The sequence below is a fragment of the Ictidomys tridecemlineatus genome, chromosome 5 (genome assembly GCF_052094955.1).
Source record: "Ictidomys tridecemlineatus isolate mIctTri1 chromosome 5, mIctTri1.hap1, whole genome shotgun sequence".
NCBI classification, from domain to species: Eukaryota; Metazoa; Chordata; class Mammalia; order Rodentia; family Sciuridae; genus Ictidomys; species Ictidomys tridecemlineatus.
The window spans coordinates 24188154-24204219 of NC_135481.1; the positions used below are offsets into that span (position 1 = coordinate 24188154).

The 16066-nt window shown below is 32.9% G+C and overlaps 1 protein-coding gene across 2 annotated transcripts in view; it reads left to right on the plus strand.

Moving 5' to 3' along the window:
- The window catches only part of Aldh1a2 (aldehyde dehydrogenase 1 family member A2), an 87392-nt gene that overhangs the window by 28469 nt on the left and 42857 nt on the right, over window positions 1-16066 (plus strand). For both annotated transcript variants that reach the window (XM_005316616.4, XM_078049555.1), the window contains exons 2-4: window positions 11130-11234; window positions 11405-11545; window positions 14329-14458. In XM_005316616.4, coding sequence (XP_005316673.1) covers window positions 11130-11234; window positions 11405-11545; window positions 14329-14458 — 376 coding nt within the window. The remainder of the gene's footprint in view (window positions 1-11129; window positions 11235-11404; window positions 11546-14328; window positions 14459-16066) is intronic.

A 16066-nucleotide genomic window follows, 5' to 3' on the forward strand; every position in this document is an offset into this window, starting at 1 on the left:
TTTTTTCATGCACTGATTACCTTATTTTGTGGCTGGCTTTGCTTTACTGCTTTTCTAACAGTATTTCTATGGTGAAAAAAAAAGAAGAAAAAGAAAATATAGCTAATTATTCAGCATTGTATATTTCAAAATACCAAATGTCTCCATTTTTAGCTTTCACGAAAGGTGAAAATTTCTCTTTGCCCTGTCATGTTCTCTTTTCCCTCTGACCCCCCACCTCCATTATTCTTGGTTCCCTTCTCACTTTATTGTTTCTCAATATGAACTCTATTAGTCTTTTTTAAATCTTCTGTTCTAACAGAATTGTGTATTTTTATCAAAATTGTTGTTCTCTTTTTCAGTATTTTCCTTATCTTTTAAGTCTTTTCTTCCTGCTTTCTCCATAGTATTTTCACTCCTTTTTACCACTACTCTTCATGATGTTGACTACTTTATGTTAAACTTTCTTTTTTTTTCCTGTTTTCTAGTGTGTTCCCATTGTCTATGACTTTGCTTGACCACCTTTATGCATTAGATTCTGATTATTTCTCTCATTTCTTAAGGATTTTCATGATTTCTGGGCCTTGCTTGCCTGAAGATTTTATGCTTACTTTCAGGACAGTGTTGTGGTAGAGGCTGGTATTGAGAAGCCAGGGGCAGCTCAATCTTTTGAGCTTTTTGTAAGGTCAAGGGACTTGTAGAAGGGAAGAAGAGAAGCTCAACTTCGTTTCTTTCTTCTCTGTCACACTTTTTAAACAGGGTATCAGATGATCCTCAGAGAAGAGCCAAAGTCAAGGAAGAGAGGCTGATAGGGCAGCTGAAACATTTTATTAGGGATAGAGTTTCTTTCTTCTACCCTTCCTGTTCCCTACCCCAGACTGGACTCCCTCATTGTTTGTTTCCCTGAAGTGTTCATCTAACATATCAGCCACACCACGCCAATCCCTTCCTTCTCTGAAGTGATCTCCTGTGATGCTTATCTCTACCATCCATCTTGGCACTAAATCAGAGTATACAACATTATTTAACTTTCTTGAAAGTAATCTTATCTTTGAAACTTTATTATAAGTTCCAGAGTACACATCTTCTGTGGATTTTTCAGTAGTACCTACAAGCATTTCCATGCTTGGAATAGCCCTTTAATAAACATTTCATAGTTGTTGTTTTCTGTGGAGGTAAATTTCTACTCAGGGATATTCCTTTCTTTCTCAGTTCTAATTTATGCTATTTGTATTCTATCAACCTGCCTCACAGGGGAGTATGTGGAAAGTTAAGTTTTTCAGGTCCTTTATTCTTACGAATTTGTTGCATTGTGACTAGAGTCTAAAACTCCTTTGGACTACCACTTCTGAAACTTTATATTTTAAAATGTTAATAGTTGCTGCCAAAGGTGCTGGAAAAGATTCTTCATTTTGGAAGTAAACTAAACAATATAGTCTAAAGGTTCCTTCTGACACAATGCTACTGTCTTGAATGAGTATATGAATATGTATGTATGTATGTGTATGTGTGTTTATGTATTCAAACTTGGTTTTCCATTGATTTGCTGATAGTGTGCTGACTGTATATTGATCTTGCTAAATTTACAAATCCAGCATTTTGTTGATTTCTTAGGAATTTCTACATGGACAATCATGTCATCTTAGAGTAAAGACAGTATTCTTTTATTTCTAACCTTTTTGCCTTTTATTTATTTTTCTTATCCATATTGATAATATTAAATATTAAAATATTAAATATAAATAATGAGGTCAGTTCTTTATATTATATATATAATACTTTTACTGTGTTTGTTAATTAAACAGTGAACTGAAAATGAATAGGGGGATGAAGGAAAATATGAAAGTTAGATCTTCTCTAAAGGGAAATGCCAATCATGAGTTGTAGGAATTGTAAATATCCATCCAGCATCAGCACAGTATACATTCTTCTCAAGCTAACATAGAACATCACCAAGGTAGACCACATTCTGGGCTATGAGACACACATTAACAAATTTAAAACAGTAGAAATAACTCAAAATATACTCTCATACCACAATGGGATTAAATTAGATCAGAAAATAGCTGAAAAATACCACAACATTTGGAGATTAAATAACATACTTCTAAAGAATAAGTCTCAAGAGATATAAAAATATTTTTAACAAAACAAAAATGAAATATCAAAATTCATGGAATTCAACTAACAAATCATTTAGAGAGAATTTTATAGCATTGAATGCATATATTAGAAGAGAAGAAATGTTCTAAGTTGCACTCTTAAGAAACTAGGAGAAAAGTACAAGAGAGCAAACAGAAGAAAATAATAATTATAGCAGGAATCAATTTAATTGAAAACAGGAAAACAAGGAAAATCAATAAAACCATAGACTGGGTAAATTTGAAAAGAATCAATAAAATGGCTGAATATTTCAAAATACACTATACTGTCATGTATGTCTAAAGACCACAAAGAAAAAATATGAATGGCAAATAAAATAAAATTGCTAAACATCTAGCCTGACCAACCAAAAGGGAAAGAGAAAACTACAAATTACTAACACCAGAAATGAAGAGAAGCCATCACTGCTACTGCCATGGACAGTAGAATAATAATAAAGGAATATTATGAACAACTCTATGCCATTTTTGATAATTTAGAAGACATGGGTAAATTCCTTTGAAGACACAGTTTACCAAAATCTAAACAAAGAGAAATAGATCATCTCAATAAATCTACATCTATTCAAGAAATTCAATCAATAATTAATGACCTTCCAATAATGAAAGCATCACATAAAGATGGTTTCACTGGTAACTTCTACTAAGCATATAAATTTTCTATAGCATCTATCAGAAAATAGAACCAGAAGGAACACTAATTCATTTAATAAGACTATCATACCCTAATGCCAAAACCAGACAAAGACATTATAAGAAAGGAAAACTGCAAATTAATATCTCTCATGAACATAGATGTGGATATCTCCAGCTATAATCCCCGAGACTCCAGAAGCTGAAGCAGGGAGGATTGCAAGTTCGAGGTCTGTCTTTGCAACTTAGGGAGACCCTGTCTCAAAAACAAAAACAAAAACAAAAGGCTGGAGATGTGGTTGGTGTCAAAGAGCTCCTGGGTTCAATCTCCAGTACCAGAAACAAATAAAAAAAGATGCAAAAATCTTGAACAAAAAAGCAAATTGAATCTAATAGTGTATAAAAAGAATGATACAACATAAGTGAGTGAGATTTATTCCAGGTACACCAGACTGATTGGACATTCAAATTTCATTTAATGTATTTCATCAATACTGCTAACAATGGAAAAATCATGTGATCATGTCTCTACATGCAAAAAAACCCCCAGCATTTGACAAAATACAACACTTTTTTGTGATAAAACAAAATAAAACCTCTTAGCAAACTAGAAATTGTGGGTGATTTCTTCAACTTGATAAAGAATATCTACATAAAGATCACCTACATCTAACATCTTACTTAATAATGAGAACTAAATGCTTTCCCTTTAATATTAGAACAAGATATCCCCTCTTGTCACTCCTATTTTCCCCTCTTGTCATTCCTTTTTAACATTATCATGGAAGTCCTCATTAATGCAGTAAGTCAAGAAAAAGAAATAACAGAGTATACAGACTAGGAAGGAAAAAATAAAATCATCTTTGCCTATGACACAATTGTGTATGTAGAAATCCCTAGGGATTAGCAAAAAAAAAAAAAAAAAAAAAAAAAAAACAACTCCTTGGTACAATGAACCAAAATGCATTCTGCTGTCACTTATAACTAATTAGAACAAATAAAAAAAACTTTTAGGATAATAGATTGTAACAAAGTTTCAGAATACAAAGGTAATATACAAAAGTCATTTACTTTCCTATATAACAGAAATGAATGATTGGAATTTGAAATAAAAAACAGTAGCTTTTACATTCCCCCAGAGAGAGCAAGAGCAAAATCAGAGAGAGAGAGAGAGAGAGAGAGAGAGAGAGAGAGAGAGAGAGAGAGAGAGAGAGAGAGAATAGGGATAAATCCATTAAAATATGTACAAGATATTAATGAGGAAATCCAGAAAATTTAGATGAAGGAACTCAAAGGAGATCTAAATAAGTGGAGAGAGAATTCATGGAGGAAGATTCAATATTATTAAGGTGTAACTTCTTCTCAACTTGAGCTGTAGTTTAATGCAATCACAATAAAAATCCTGGTAAGTTGCATTTTGGATGTCAGCAAACTTACTCTAAGTTTTGTATGGAAAGGCAAAACTCCCAGAATAACTAACACAATATTGATGGATGAGAACAAAGTTGGAGGACAGACATTATCCAACTTCAGAACTTACTAGAAAGCTACAGTAATCTAGACAGTGTGGTAGTGACAACAAAGCAAAATGAAACAAACAAACCAGTTGAAGAGGGAGAAAACAGCCAAACAAATAGAGTTAACTGATCTTTGACTCACAAAGCAGCATTAACATTAATGGAGGCAATAATTTTGAACACACAGTACTGATACAACTAGACTTCCACAGACCAGTGAGTCAAAACACTGACCTTACACCTTTCACAAAATCATTAACTCAAATTAATCATAGACCTAAATGTAAAATGCAAAACTACAATATTTCTTAATGATAACATAGGAGAAGAATCTAGATGACCTTGTGATTGGCAACGTAGTTTTACAGTGCCAAAAGCCTGACCCAGGGAAAGAAACTGATAAGTTGGACTTCTTAAAATTAAGAATTTTTGATCTGTAGAAGATAATGTTAAGAGATTAAGACAAATTACAATTGTGAAAAAATATTTGCAAAAATACACCTGATGAAGGACTTTTATCTTAAGTATACTTCTGAGTTTTTAAAAACTCATCAGTAAGGAAAGAAACAACCCAATTAAACAATGGACAAAAAAGTATAAATAGACACCTCACCAAAGAGGATATGCAGACAAAAAATAAGCATATGAAAAGATGGCATAAGAGAATTGCAAACTAAAGCAACAAAGATACTTCTAAATACCTATTAAAATGACTAAACTCCAAAGGGCTGACAACACCTAATACTGATGAGGATGTGGAGCAAAAGGAGCTCTCCTTTATTGCTGGCAAGAATGCAAAGAAAGTCTAACAGTCACTTTGGAAGACAATTGGGCAATTTTGGACAGAGCTAAGAATAGTATTAATGTATGATCCAGCAGTTACTCTCCCAGGCATTTTACCCAAATAAGTTGAAAACTTATGTCCATACAAAAACTTGCAAATCACTATTAAATAGCAGCTTTATTCATATTTACTCCAGACTGAAAGCAAACTAGATTAATCAAGGTTGTCCTTTAAAAGGTGAATAAACAAACTGTGTTACATCCATATAATAGAATATTATGAAGTATTTTAAAAATGAGCTATCAAGCCATAGGAAGACATGGATGAAATTTAAGTGTATGGCTAGATGAAAGAAGCCAGTCTGAAGAGGCATTAATGGAGGCAATAATCTATTCCATGATTACAACTAATTGACACTCTGGAAAAGGCAAGACTATGAGTTTTTGTCAGGAGTTTAGGAGAAGGGTGGAGGGTTGAGTAGGTGGAGGACAGGATTTTTAAGACAGCAAAGCGACTCTATATTATGCTGCAACACAAAGAGTGAAGCCTGGTATAACTGTACAACTCTAATGTAAGATATTAATCATAGAGAATAACGATGGAGAGAGAGAACAAGATACGTGGGAACTCTATACTATCTGTTCAGTTTCCTATAAATTTAAAACTTTTCTAAAAATTAAAGTGTATTAATTTTAAATGCCAAAAGAAATGGCTTGGCATAAGTTTTAGAAATAAGAATATAAACATTTTAGATCCAGGTGTGAGAATTAGTGAACTGGAAGAAATTATTTGACTGCAGCGCAGAGAGAAAAGGAAATAGAAAATATGAGTGGTAAAAAGACATTAAGCATTGACATAAGTGTAATGATTGGAGTTCTTGAGGAAGAGAATAGAATTTTATTTAAAAAAATAAAGATTAAGAATATTCCAGAATTTAGAAAAAAATTCATATAGACTGTAAGCATAGTGAATAGATATCAAGATAAATAGAAACATAATTATTAGACATACTATGATGAAATTTAAGAATACCAAAGAAAAAGGCAAAACCTGAAAAGCAAAAGATAGAAAAGCAAATCACTAAGTCATCAACAAATAAATGATTAGAAGCTTCTGGCAGATTTATTATAAGCATCACTGCAAGATAGAAAATATTGGAATCATAGCTATAAAGTGCTGTGAAAAAATTACTGACTACCTAAAACTATGTAACTTATCTGGAATATCTTTTGAGAATGAGGGTGCAATTAAATACATGGTCAGAAAAACAAGAATTGATACATTACCCCAAATTATCAAATGAGATTCTAAGGATTAATCTGAATAAAAATTTAAAAACCTTTTTTAAAATAAGAAGTCATTTTATATATAAAATAAAACTTTAGTACAAACAAATTTCTCGGAGAAGAGTGATTGGATTTTGTGTTCTGAGGCCATTGTGTTGTTTGGGATCAGAGTTAAGTTATTGATTACCTTTAGACTTCAGGTTGTTAAACATGTATGATAAAATACTATGGAAAAACATTTAAAGAATATTAACAGTATACAACTTCCAAGGGAATAATTAAATTACAAAATAAACACCAACAACCTACCTTAACTAAAAGAAGAAAGAAAGGAGAAAATAGAAAGTAAAATGAGGCAGGGCACAAAGCATCATTTCCAAAAATAACACATATCATAATCATAATAAATGCAAATGTGTTAAACTCACTAGTTAACAGACATTTTTTGTTATTAATAAAATACAATCTAAGGCTGCATTATTTACATCAAAATAGTAAAGACACAGTTGAGAGCAAAAGGATGGGGAATGATACATGAGGCTTAGGAAAAACTTAGATAGCTAAAGCTAATACAGGTTAATAGCTAATGCAGGTATTCCTTTTTGCAGATTTCAGAGTTTTTGAGATTTTGAAATATTTTATAAACTTTACTAGTTGATTTTTCTAATCCAAAAATCTGAAATCTGAAATGCTCTAGAATGTGAAACTTTTTGAGCATTTATGTCAGCATTCGGTAAGTTTTAGATTTCCAAACATTTTAGACTTTGAATTTTCAGATTAAGAGTGTTCAGTCTATATTAAACAAAATAGGCTGTAATAAAGAGGGTAATATTATATGGATAAATAGTTTACCAGAAAAATCTAATAGTTACAAACATATTCCTTAATAAAATTGCTTGACTTTTATAAAGATAAAACAATGGAGCTAAGGTTTATGCTGACAAATCTACCAAACCAAAATGAGAAATTCCAATATAGCTTTCAATTATCATAGAACAAACAGATAAAATATTAAAAAATCAAGATGACTGAACAGTATATTTTACAAGATTGATAAAGTAGGTACCTGTGAAAACTGCTCCTAATAATTAGTACATTTGGGCAAGAAAAAGGAAATATTGAAGAATAAATAAATGAAGAATCCAGTCTAGTGGGTACCTCAAGTAGCAGTGTAGATCAAGCTGGAAGAAAGCATCAGGAGGAATACACAAGTAACTACAGTTATGCTACTAACTTGAATAGTGTGCTCATGGGGTTTTAATATGATGAATCTTAACATTTATGTTACATACATCCTTTTGTATATATTAAATACAACATAATTTAAGAAATATTTGTTACCCAAATGTAGTCTTCATTCTTCAGTGTTTCAGATTTTATCTTGGCCCAGGAGGTATTGAATTTCTAATCTTATCAGGAAAGATGTTAGACAGTGATTCATGTCCTCTCCCAGCAGACATTCCATTCCAGTTAACATTAAGTGCCTACCACATCCATTATGTCTTTTAATACCGACAACAACCCATAAAATGTCAATGGACAGTTCTTCACAACCATGGAAAGAAAGTTAGGTTTATGGGCTAATTTGTTCTATCCTCTCAGAAATCTAGAGTAGACAGGTACCTTCTTTCATGAGCCATGTTTCTTTTGCTCTCAATTATAGCATTACAAAATCATACAATATTATAAGTGAATATTTGTATATTTTACAAATGAAGAAACTGACCAACAGTCCGACCTAGGGTCACAAGTCTTATGTACTTTCAAAGAGCTCTAGAGTAGAAAAGTCCATGTTTTTTCTTATGCCTTTTCTGAAGTTCGACAAGCTGAAAAGCAGATTTTTCATTTTTCATACTGATTTTACTAAGCCTTTAAGTTGAAATAATAGGTAAATTTTTAAATGAATGATTTGACAGCATTGGGCTATATTTTAAGGTAGATCTTGAACTGTTTATTTCATTTTACACAAATCCGTGTAAAAGAATTTTTGTACAGCAAAAAAGTACTGATCCTCATTTTTTCATTTAACAAATTTGTTTGGGGCCTTTATTGTGTGAAAGACGTAAAAAGATGACACTAGTTTTTATAAATTCTTATTTTTACTTTCATTTTGAAATAATTTAAGATTCACAAAAAAATTGCAAAAAATAGAACAAAGAAATCTCAAATACTTTTCACCCCAGTGCCCTTATATAACTATAGTATGACATAAAAATCAGGAAGTAACATTGGTACAATATTATTCTCTAACCTAAAGACCTTATTCAAATTTTACCAATTGTCTCAATAATATCTTTTATTTTTTTCTGGTCCAGGAGCTAATACAAGGCTACATGGTTTATGTCTCACAAACATCCTTTAATTTGGAACAGTTTTAAAAGGTTATCTTTCATGACCTTGGCACTTTTAGAATATGGGCCAGTTATTTTGTAGGATATACTTTAATTTGGATTTGACTGATGTTTCCTCTTGATTAAAATGAGTTATGCCTTTTGTGTAAGAATACCACAGAAGTGATGGATGTCTTTCTTGGTGTATCATATCAGGAGCACATGATGTCAATTTTTCTTATTATTAATGATGTCAACTTTGATCACTTGATTAAGGTGATGTCGGCCAAATTTTTCTAATGTAAAGTTACTATGTTTTTTCATTTGTGATTAGTGAATATCTTGAGGGAAATTATTTAAGATATTACATGAACATCCAGTTTTTCATTATACTTTTTCCCACTAATTTTGCCATCCACTGATGATTTTTGCCTATAGCAATTATTATTGTGGTGTTTGACAAATGGTGAACATTAAATTCCATTATTCTTTCATATCTGTTAAGTGGAGATTTACTATGAAGAGCTATTTCTTATCCCTATTTGTTTAGTTATACATTTAAAAATTATATCATTATGAACTCAGACACCTTGTTATTCTATGGGTAAGCATCCATTGCTATAATTATTTATTTTGGCTTAAATTATCTTAGTGTTAGCCATTGGAGAACCTCTTCATATTGATTCCTGTTTCCTTTTATTATGTCCCCATATACTTTTGGTCATTAACTCAATTTCATGGATCATAGTGTTCAGGCCTAATTTTGTACTTTTCCCTGCTAACTTCCTTGAAATAAACCTTTCTCCATGGAGGCCTGGTCATAGAAAAATGACAGAACTAAAAATTTTTTTAAATTGCCCAGAGAAGTTGAAAATGTTCAAGTGGGCATATTTATTATCTGTACTAACAATGTTGTCAGCACAGTTTTTTTTTTAGTATGATGTGGTTGGATCTACCAAAAATAATAACAGTGAAGAAATCTTAACATTTTGCATACTAGGAAAATTAACCATTATATCCTGAGATACACAGAACTCTATTTAATGAAATAGTAAAGAATGTAAGACCTGGGAGGACTGAAACTATCTTAATTATCTTTGCCTTTCCTTTGTCTAGAAATACCTGAGTATCTATTGAGTAAATGAAGGTGTCATATTAAGCATGTTTATAATCTGTATAAACTATAAAATGTTACACAATGACAAGGCCATTGTATTTGTGCTCAATATGTTTGTATTAAGTACTATGCAAATTTAAGTTATTTTATTTTCTTTTATCTTAAAAAACCTTTAGAAAAAGAAAACTTTAGTACCTCCTTCCACATAGGCTCATTGTTGTATCAAATTGAGGGGAAAATGCGAAAAGAAAACCTTGGGATGTTTTCTATAATTTGGTATTTAGAAGTGTAGATTTATGCTTATTAAGCCTCATTTGTGATTAGTAAAATCAAAAAGAAAATTGGCAGTCAATAATAATTCAAATTGTCATTTTGTTTGTCCTAAATTAGTTGGCTGACTGGTTCATAAGTTTAGAAATTTTCATTTTGGTGGTATAACTTTTATTAAGTAAAATATCTTTAGATGTTGTGTTTTCATAGTCCAAAAATATTAGTTTAGATTTCTCTCAGAATCAACAAAAATCTTTAAAAATTTCTTTGCCCAACTTTTCCCTTGTACTTTAATGCATTTGTTAAATTTTTATGAGAAATTGGCTCAAGTAAATTCCTAAATCATTAACCTCTTTACCATTGAATATTTATGAATATGAATCTCCATTTCATAAATAAGAAAATCACTCTTCTTGAGAAATCTGAGAGAGACCTATTTGAAAGTTATACTCCTTTTCATTTGCTAACCCATGTAGCCTACACTTGAAGAGAAAGAAATCCCACTTGGGTTTATATGTGTAATTTGTTTAACTCAGTAGTTAGTTTGGCCAGAGTCACTGCTCACTTCAAGATCCAAGCATTACGTGCATTCTTATTACAGCACCATTCAGGTTTCCTTAAAAGTCACTGCCTTCTGACAGAGAAACTGGGATCTAAGGCACAATAACTGTTGCTTTGATCTACAGAGCTTGGACTATTAATGACTATTTTCTTAACCTCTTAATGTGTGGTTTATGTGTACATGGGACTCTTGCCTTCCTTAAGCCTATTTGTCTCTCATTAGTGGACATGTTCTCTAAAGGTAAGAAATGTATTTAGTCTTTGGATGATATTGAAGCAAAAATATCATAGAAGAAATTCCTGAATTAGGGGTGGGGCTAGATTGGATACTGTTTAGGGTGTCTTGTAGCACTTCAAATTCCACACTTCTACTATACACCAACAAGAGTATAGAACTAGTATTATTGCCATGGTATTTCCATACTTCTTGGTCATTACCTGATTTCTGATCACCCATGTCACAAATCTCATTCTGTGTCTCCTCTTTTAGATCTTTATTAACAATGAGTGGCAGAACTCAGAGAGTGGAAGAGTGTTCCCTGTCTATAATCCAGCCACAGGAGAACAAATATGTGAAGTTCAAGAAGCAGATAAGGTATGTCTTTCTTAAAAAAAGATTCCCTATGCAGTAGCCACTGTCAAAAGACAGAGTAGTAAGCATATCCTGTCCAGATGCATCAGGAATCACTTTTTCCATGAGCGATGATGGTTTATCTTTTATTTGGAATATTTTTCTCTTCAGCTGTGCCCCTTCCTCTCTAACAGGCAGATATAGACAAAGCAGTGCAGGCAGCCCGCCTGGCATTCTCTCTCGGTTCTGTGTGGAGAAGGATGGATGCTTCAGAAAGAGGACGTCTGTTGGACAAGCTTGCAGACTTGGTGGAACGGGACAGGGCATTTCTTGCAGTAAGTAATCTAAGAAAACAGGAAGTCTTTACCCCATATTTACCATCCCACTGGAATTTGTGTTCCTTAGTTTTTCTGAAATTATGCTGTAAAGGAGACATCGGGGGAAACCCAGGGAGGGCTTAGACATATTCAAGTTTGGGGATCAGGTGGGGAGGTGGAGGATCAGCTGAGTGTCTCTTCTCACTGCATTTTCAAGAAAAACAGCATTCTATGACTAGTAAGGATCTTCCTTTTCCACATCTCCCAATCCCTGATAAACAAAGCAAAAAGCATAAAGCAGTAGGAGAGTCACCAGGCTGTTTGCAGAAGACCAATACCAAATGATTCTTTGGAAAATCAGAACTAGTTTTTACCCATTTAACAGTAACCCCCCTTGACTAGAGAATCCTTCAAAAGCAGAGGACCTCTCATACTTTCTGCTCCATTTTCCATTCCATTTTTCTAGAGCCAAGAGAAAGGAGAGACAGTAGGGCACAGCAGCTTTTGTTCACTAGAATAATCATTTTCCTCACATAAAAAGCTGCTTTTTCCCTGGTGGGTTTTGTTGCTGCTATTTTCTTAAAAATAAAAGTTAACTTAGAAAACACAAACCTTTTGGAATCTGGAAACACTAAGGAATGTGTACACAAAATGCCAGGGATCTCCCCCTGAATGGCCCACAGTTGATCAATTAATATTTAGGGACTCCTTGTCCAGGGCCTTCAAGCCATAGTACCATATCCTTCCCTTGGCTTGGGAAAACAGATTGCTGTTGGGACTTGTGTCTTGGGAGGGAAGCTTTAATACCCTTCCTATGTGTCTCTCCTAAATGGCCCTTTCCTTTACTCTCAGGGATCTCTTCAGAGTATTGCAACAAAAATTATTCCTTTTTGGAGATGGTTTTGGACTATGGCTATGTAACATTTATTTGTCTATTAAAATATTCAACATTGTTTATTCATTTTATAAGAAAGATGATCCATGGTGAAGAAGCTGTTTCCTGGATATTCACAAGACACTGAGCATGTTCAGTGCTCTGAAAAGACCCACTAAGTACTTCTGAAATTTGAGTCTCAACACACATTTTCTGGCTAACTTACCAATGCTGTGTAAAACTGAGTTCTTTGGAACCCTCGGAAAATACTGATGTATATATTTGTCTTTTCACTGGATTTTGAGTTCCTTAAGAATCAAAATTATAATTTATTTCTTTGTATTCCTTGCAGAGTTCCTGGTGTATAAATGGTAAATGAGGGTACATAAATGGCCAATAAATGTTTGTCTGAGTTGCATATATGTAATATTTACAACATTGGATTGACAGCATGTACTAAAGATGATATAGTTTATTTCTACAGTTACATTTTCATATTTTGAAACTCCCTTTTCCTGCCACTTCTCTCACTGAGACCAAATCTCTTTTCCCACCACACTTAAATGAGATTTCTGCTTGTAAATCCTCCCAAGCTGTGGGAGAAGTAATTTTTGTGAGAGATAGCCTCTGAAGCAAAAGGGAGCTCCTAACCAGAGAAATAGAAGTTAACACTGCATCTGAAGTAAACACAATTGAGGGTAACATAGGGCTGGCAATTCTTAGATGACTCTCGTGTCCGAAGCTCACAGGGACCATTTAGGTGGCTCAGATTCTGATTATTGACTCTGCCTCACTCTAAACTGTGTAGATCGTGACTCTGTGTTAACTAGATGGAGAATGTAATACACACCATAAGAACATATAAATGTTCTAAAAGTGCTGGGAAATAATTTGGTTCTCTTTAATAAAGGTGAGCAGGAACATAGTGATAAATAACATGATATTTTTAAATTAGTTTAATCTTGTACACATAGTAAATAGATAAAATGCACTAAATAGTATTTTCATTTTATTGAATGAAGAGTATTTCACTTTTAGTTTTGTCAGTAATCAAATAATTTTATACCAGTATGTGTTATAAAATGTCCTTATAGAGAAAAGCATGAAATTGTAAATGTATATTTTTGTTTACTTCATTTTTAAACTTATAATACCTTTAGTATATCTCAACTCAAAATAACTTTATTCCATTGTGTTAATTTGTTGTTGTTTTTGTTACGGACTTAATCAGTTTAAGAATATGTTATTAAAATAATAATGTTTATAATAATATAAAGCTGTTTAATATTGCTATTTTTATTAAATGGACCAGACACTTTACTCTTAATAGATAATAGTTGTTAACACAAATGTTTACAAAAAAACCAGCCTTTAAGTTGTTAAAGTCTGAGTTTCCCTAGAGGAGATCTTGTTTATTTGATGGTAATAAATAAACTTGCTGTGCTCTGTGAATATTCCATTTCTCAGCAGGGGTCTTGGCAACTGTGGAGAACGTTTTATATTCTCATCAATTGCATGAAAACCCCATGACCCCGTTTCTCTTTATGGACTCAGATTACTACTGTAGACTCCAAAAAATCCCCATTCAACTCTGATCATTAATATAACAGAAGCTAGTTAAATAAGCAGAACATTTCATTATCATCATAAAAATTTGCATTTATGTATTTGAATAGGGGTTACTGAAAACACAAAGATATAAGAACATACATACATGTACTCTTTGTGGTGTTTACTAGAAATTCAACCAACAAGACTTGTAATACTAGAAATTTCTGTATTAGAAAGCCCAGAGTTGAACAGGTATACATTGACATTTATATTCATTGGCATCCTTTCTCTTTTATTTCCTTTTGTTCCAGAAACAGTTTAGTATGTCGTTGGAAAGTTCTAGGGACTTAATTTCTCTTCATTTGTTTTCCTACAGACTATGGAATCTCTAAATGGTGGCAAACCATTCCTGCAAGCTTTTTATGTGGATTTGCAGGGTGTCATCAAAACCCTTCGGTATTATGCAGGCTGGGCAGATAAAATTCACGGAATGACCATTCCTGTAGGTATGTGAAAATCTGAGTATGTTGAAAATGGAAATGTGAGGCTCCAACAGAAACAACTTTCATCATCAGACAAAACAGCAGCCACATATAATACAGATATGAGTCACTTCTAGTAGCTAGAACTAAGCAGAGAGCCAAATAATTCTGTCAATAATTTTGACAGTGTCCCTCTTTCTTTATATGGATAGTCTACACATAAGTGTAGGGAAAATCCACAACAATTGTAAGAGCAAACCACAATCATCAGCATCCTTAGTTTACAGAGGAGGAAACAGAAGCTTAAAGAAGTTCAATAGCTTTCCTACTTCATGAGCAAATGAATTTTACAGCTGAAATTTTGACATTAGAGCCCTAGCTCTTACTTCACCAGAGAATTCATTTTCACTACTGGATGGGAGAAGAAAAAGGGTGTACTGAAAGAGATATGAGGACTCACCAGTGCTTTGTGAGTCTAACTGAACTAAAGCAGGAGGGTCATCACATGGGAAGGTTAAGTTAGAGGGCCTCATAATTATTCACATGCTTATTTTGATATTTGTTCAGTGTCCATAATTTAGCAGGAGCTTGATTTTGTCTTTTGGTCACTTTTTCCCCAGTGAAATCTGGTATATAGAAAGACCATTAACTTTAACCATGATGCCTTTATTGCCTTACATACGTTTCTCTGCAAAACATAATAATTTTATATTTGGAATTATAACAGAGTAATAAAGTACTTTATTTCATGGTACTTGAAAGTATATTCTTTTACATATAGGACCTAATGACTCTGTGATCCTTTGAAACAGGCTGGATTTAGAAAGATATTATGCCCATTTTACAGGTGAGAAAATGAGACAGGGTTTAGTTTTTTAAACAAGTTTACCTGACCAATAAGCAGCAAGTCTGAAATTCAAACCCAAGTCTCTTTCTGCCTAATCTATTGTAAGCCTAATGGAGATTAATTTAGTAGGGCAGGAGGGTGAAGAGATGATTTGTAAGGTCTTTAAACCTTTGCCGATTTTTAGATTAACATAGTTTTTCCTCATTTTCATTCTCTCATTCATTTTAGTTTGTTTTATGAAGTTGCCATGGACACTGAAATAGCAGATATTGAACTACTGTTCTTAGGGGAAATACAGGAGTAGGTTCTAGTCAGAACATTTTGTCAATCATTCAGAATATGACCTTATTTTATGTGTTTCTGTTGAAAGGCCCTTTATTTAATATATATTATTGATTTATGAATTTTGAATTCAAGGCCAACCAGCCAGCAGCACTGTAACCCAAGCCTGAATGAAGCTGTTCTAATACATGTATTTTCTCCTTAAGATACATTACAGCCTTCTTGCTCTTAGGAAAGAAGAAGAAGTAAAAAATGTGAGAAGTTGGCACAAAATAGATCACAAAAAGACACCATTTTCATAGTATGAGAGCTAAAGCAATAATACAGTGTCACTTCGTTAACTTCACCTGAGAATGTGCCTTTGGCCTTGCATTTTTTTGTTTGTTTTGCATGTACATACCTGTAAACAACTGAAAGTGCTGCAAGTGCTGATTTGTGGGTTGCAGGTGAATTTTAACAAGTAAACAAGTTCTCAAATATGGAATCCCCATACACACAAAAAA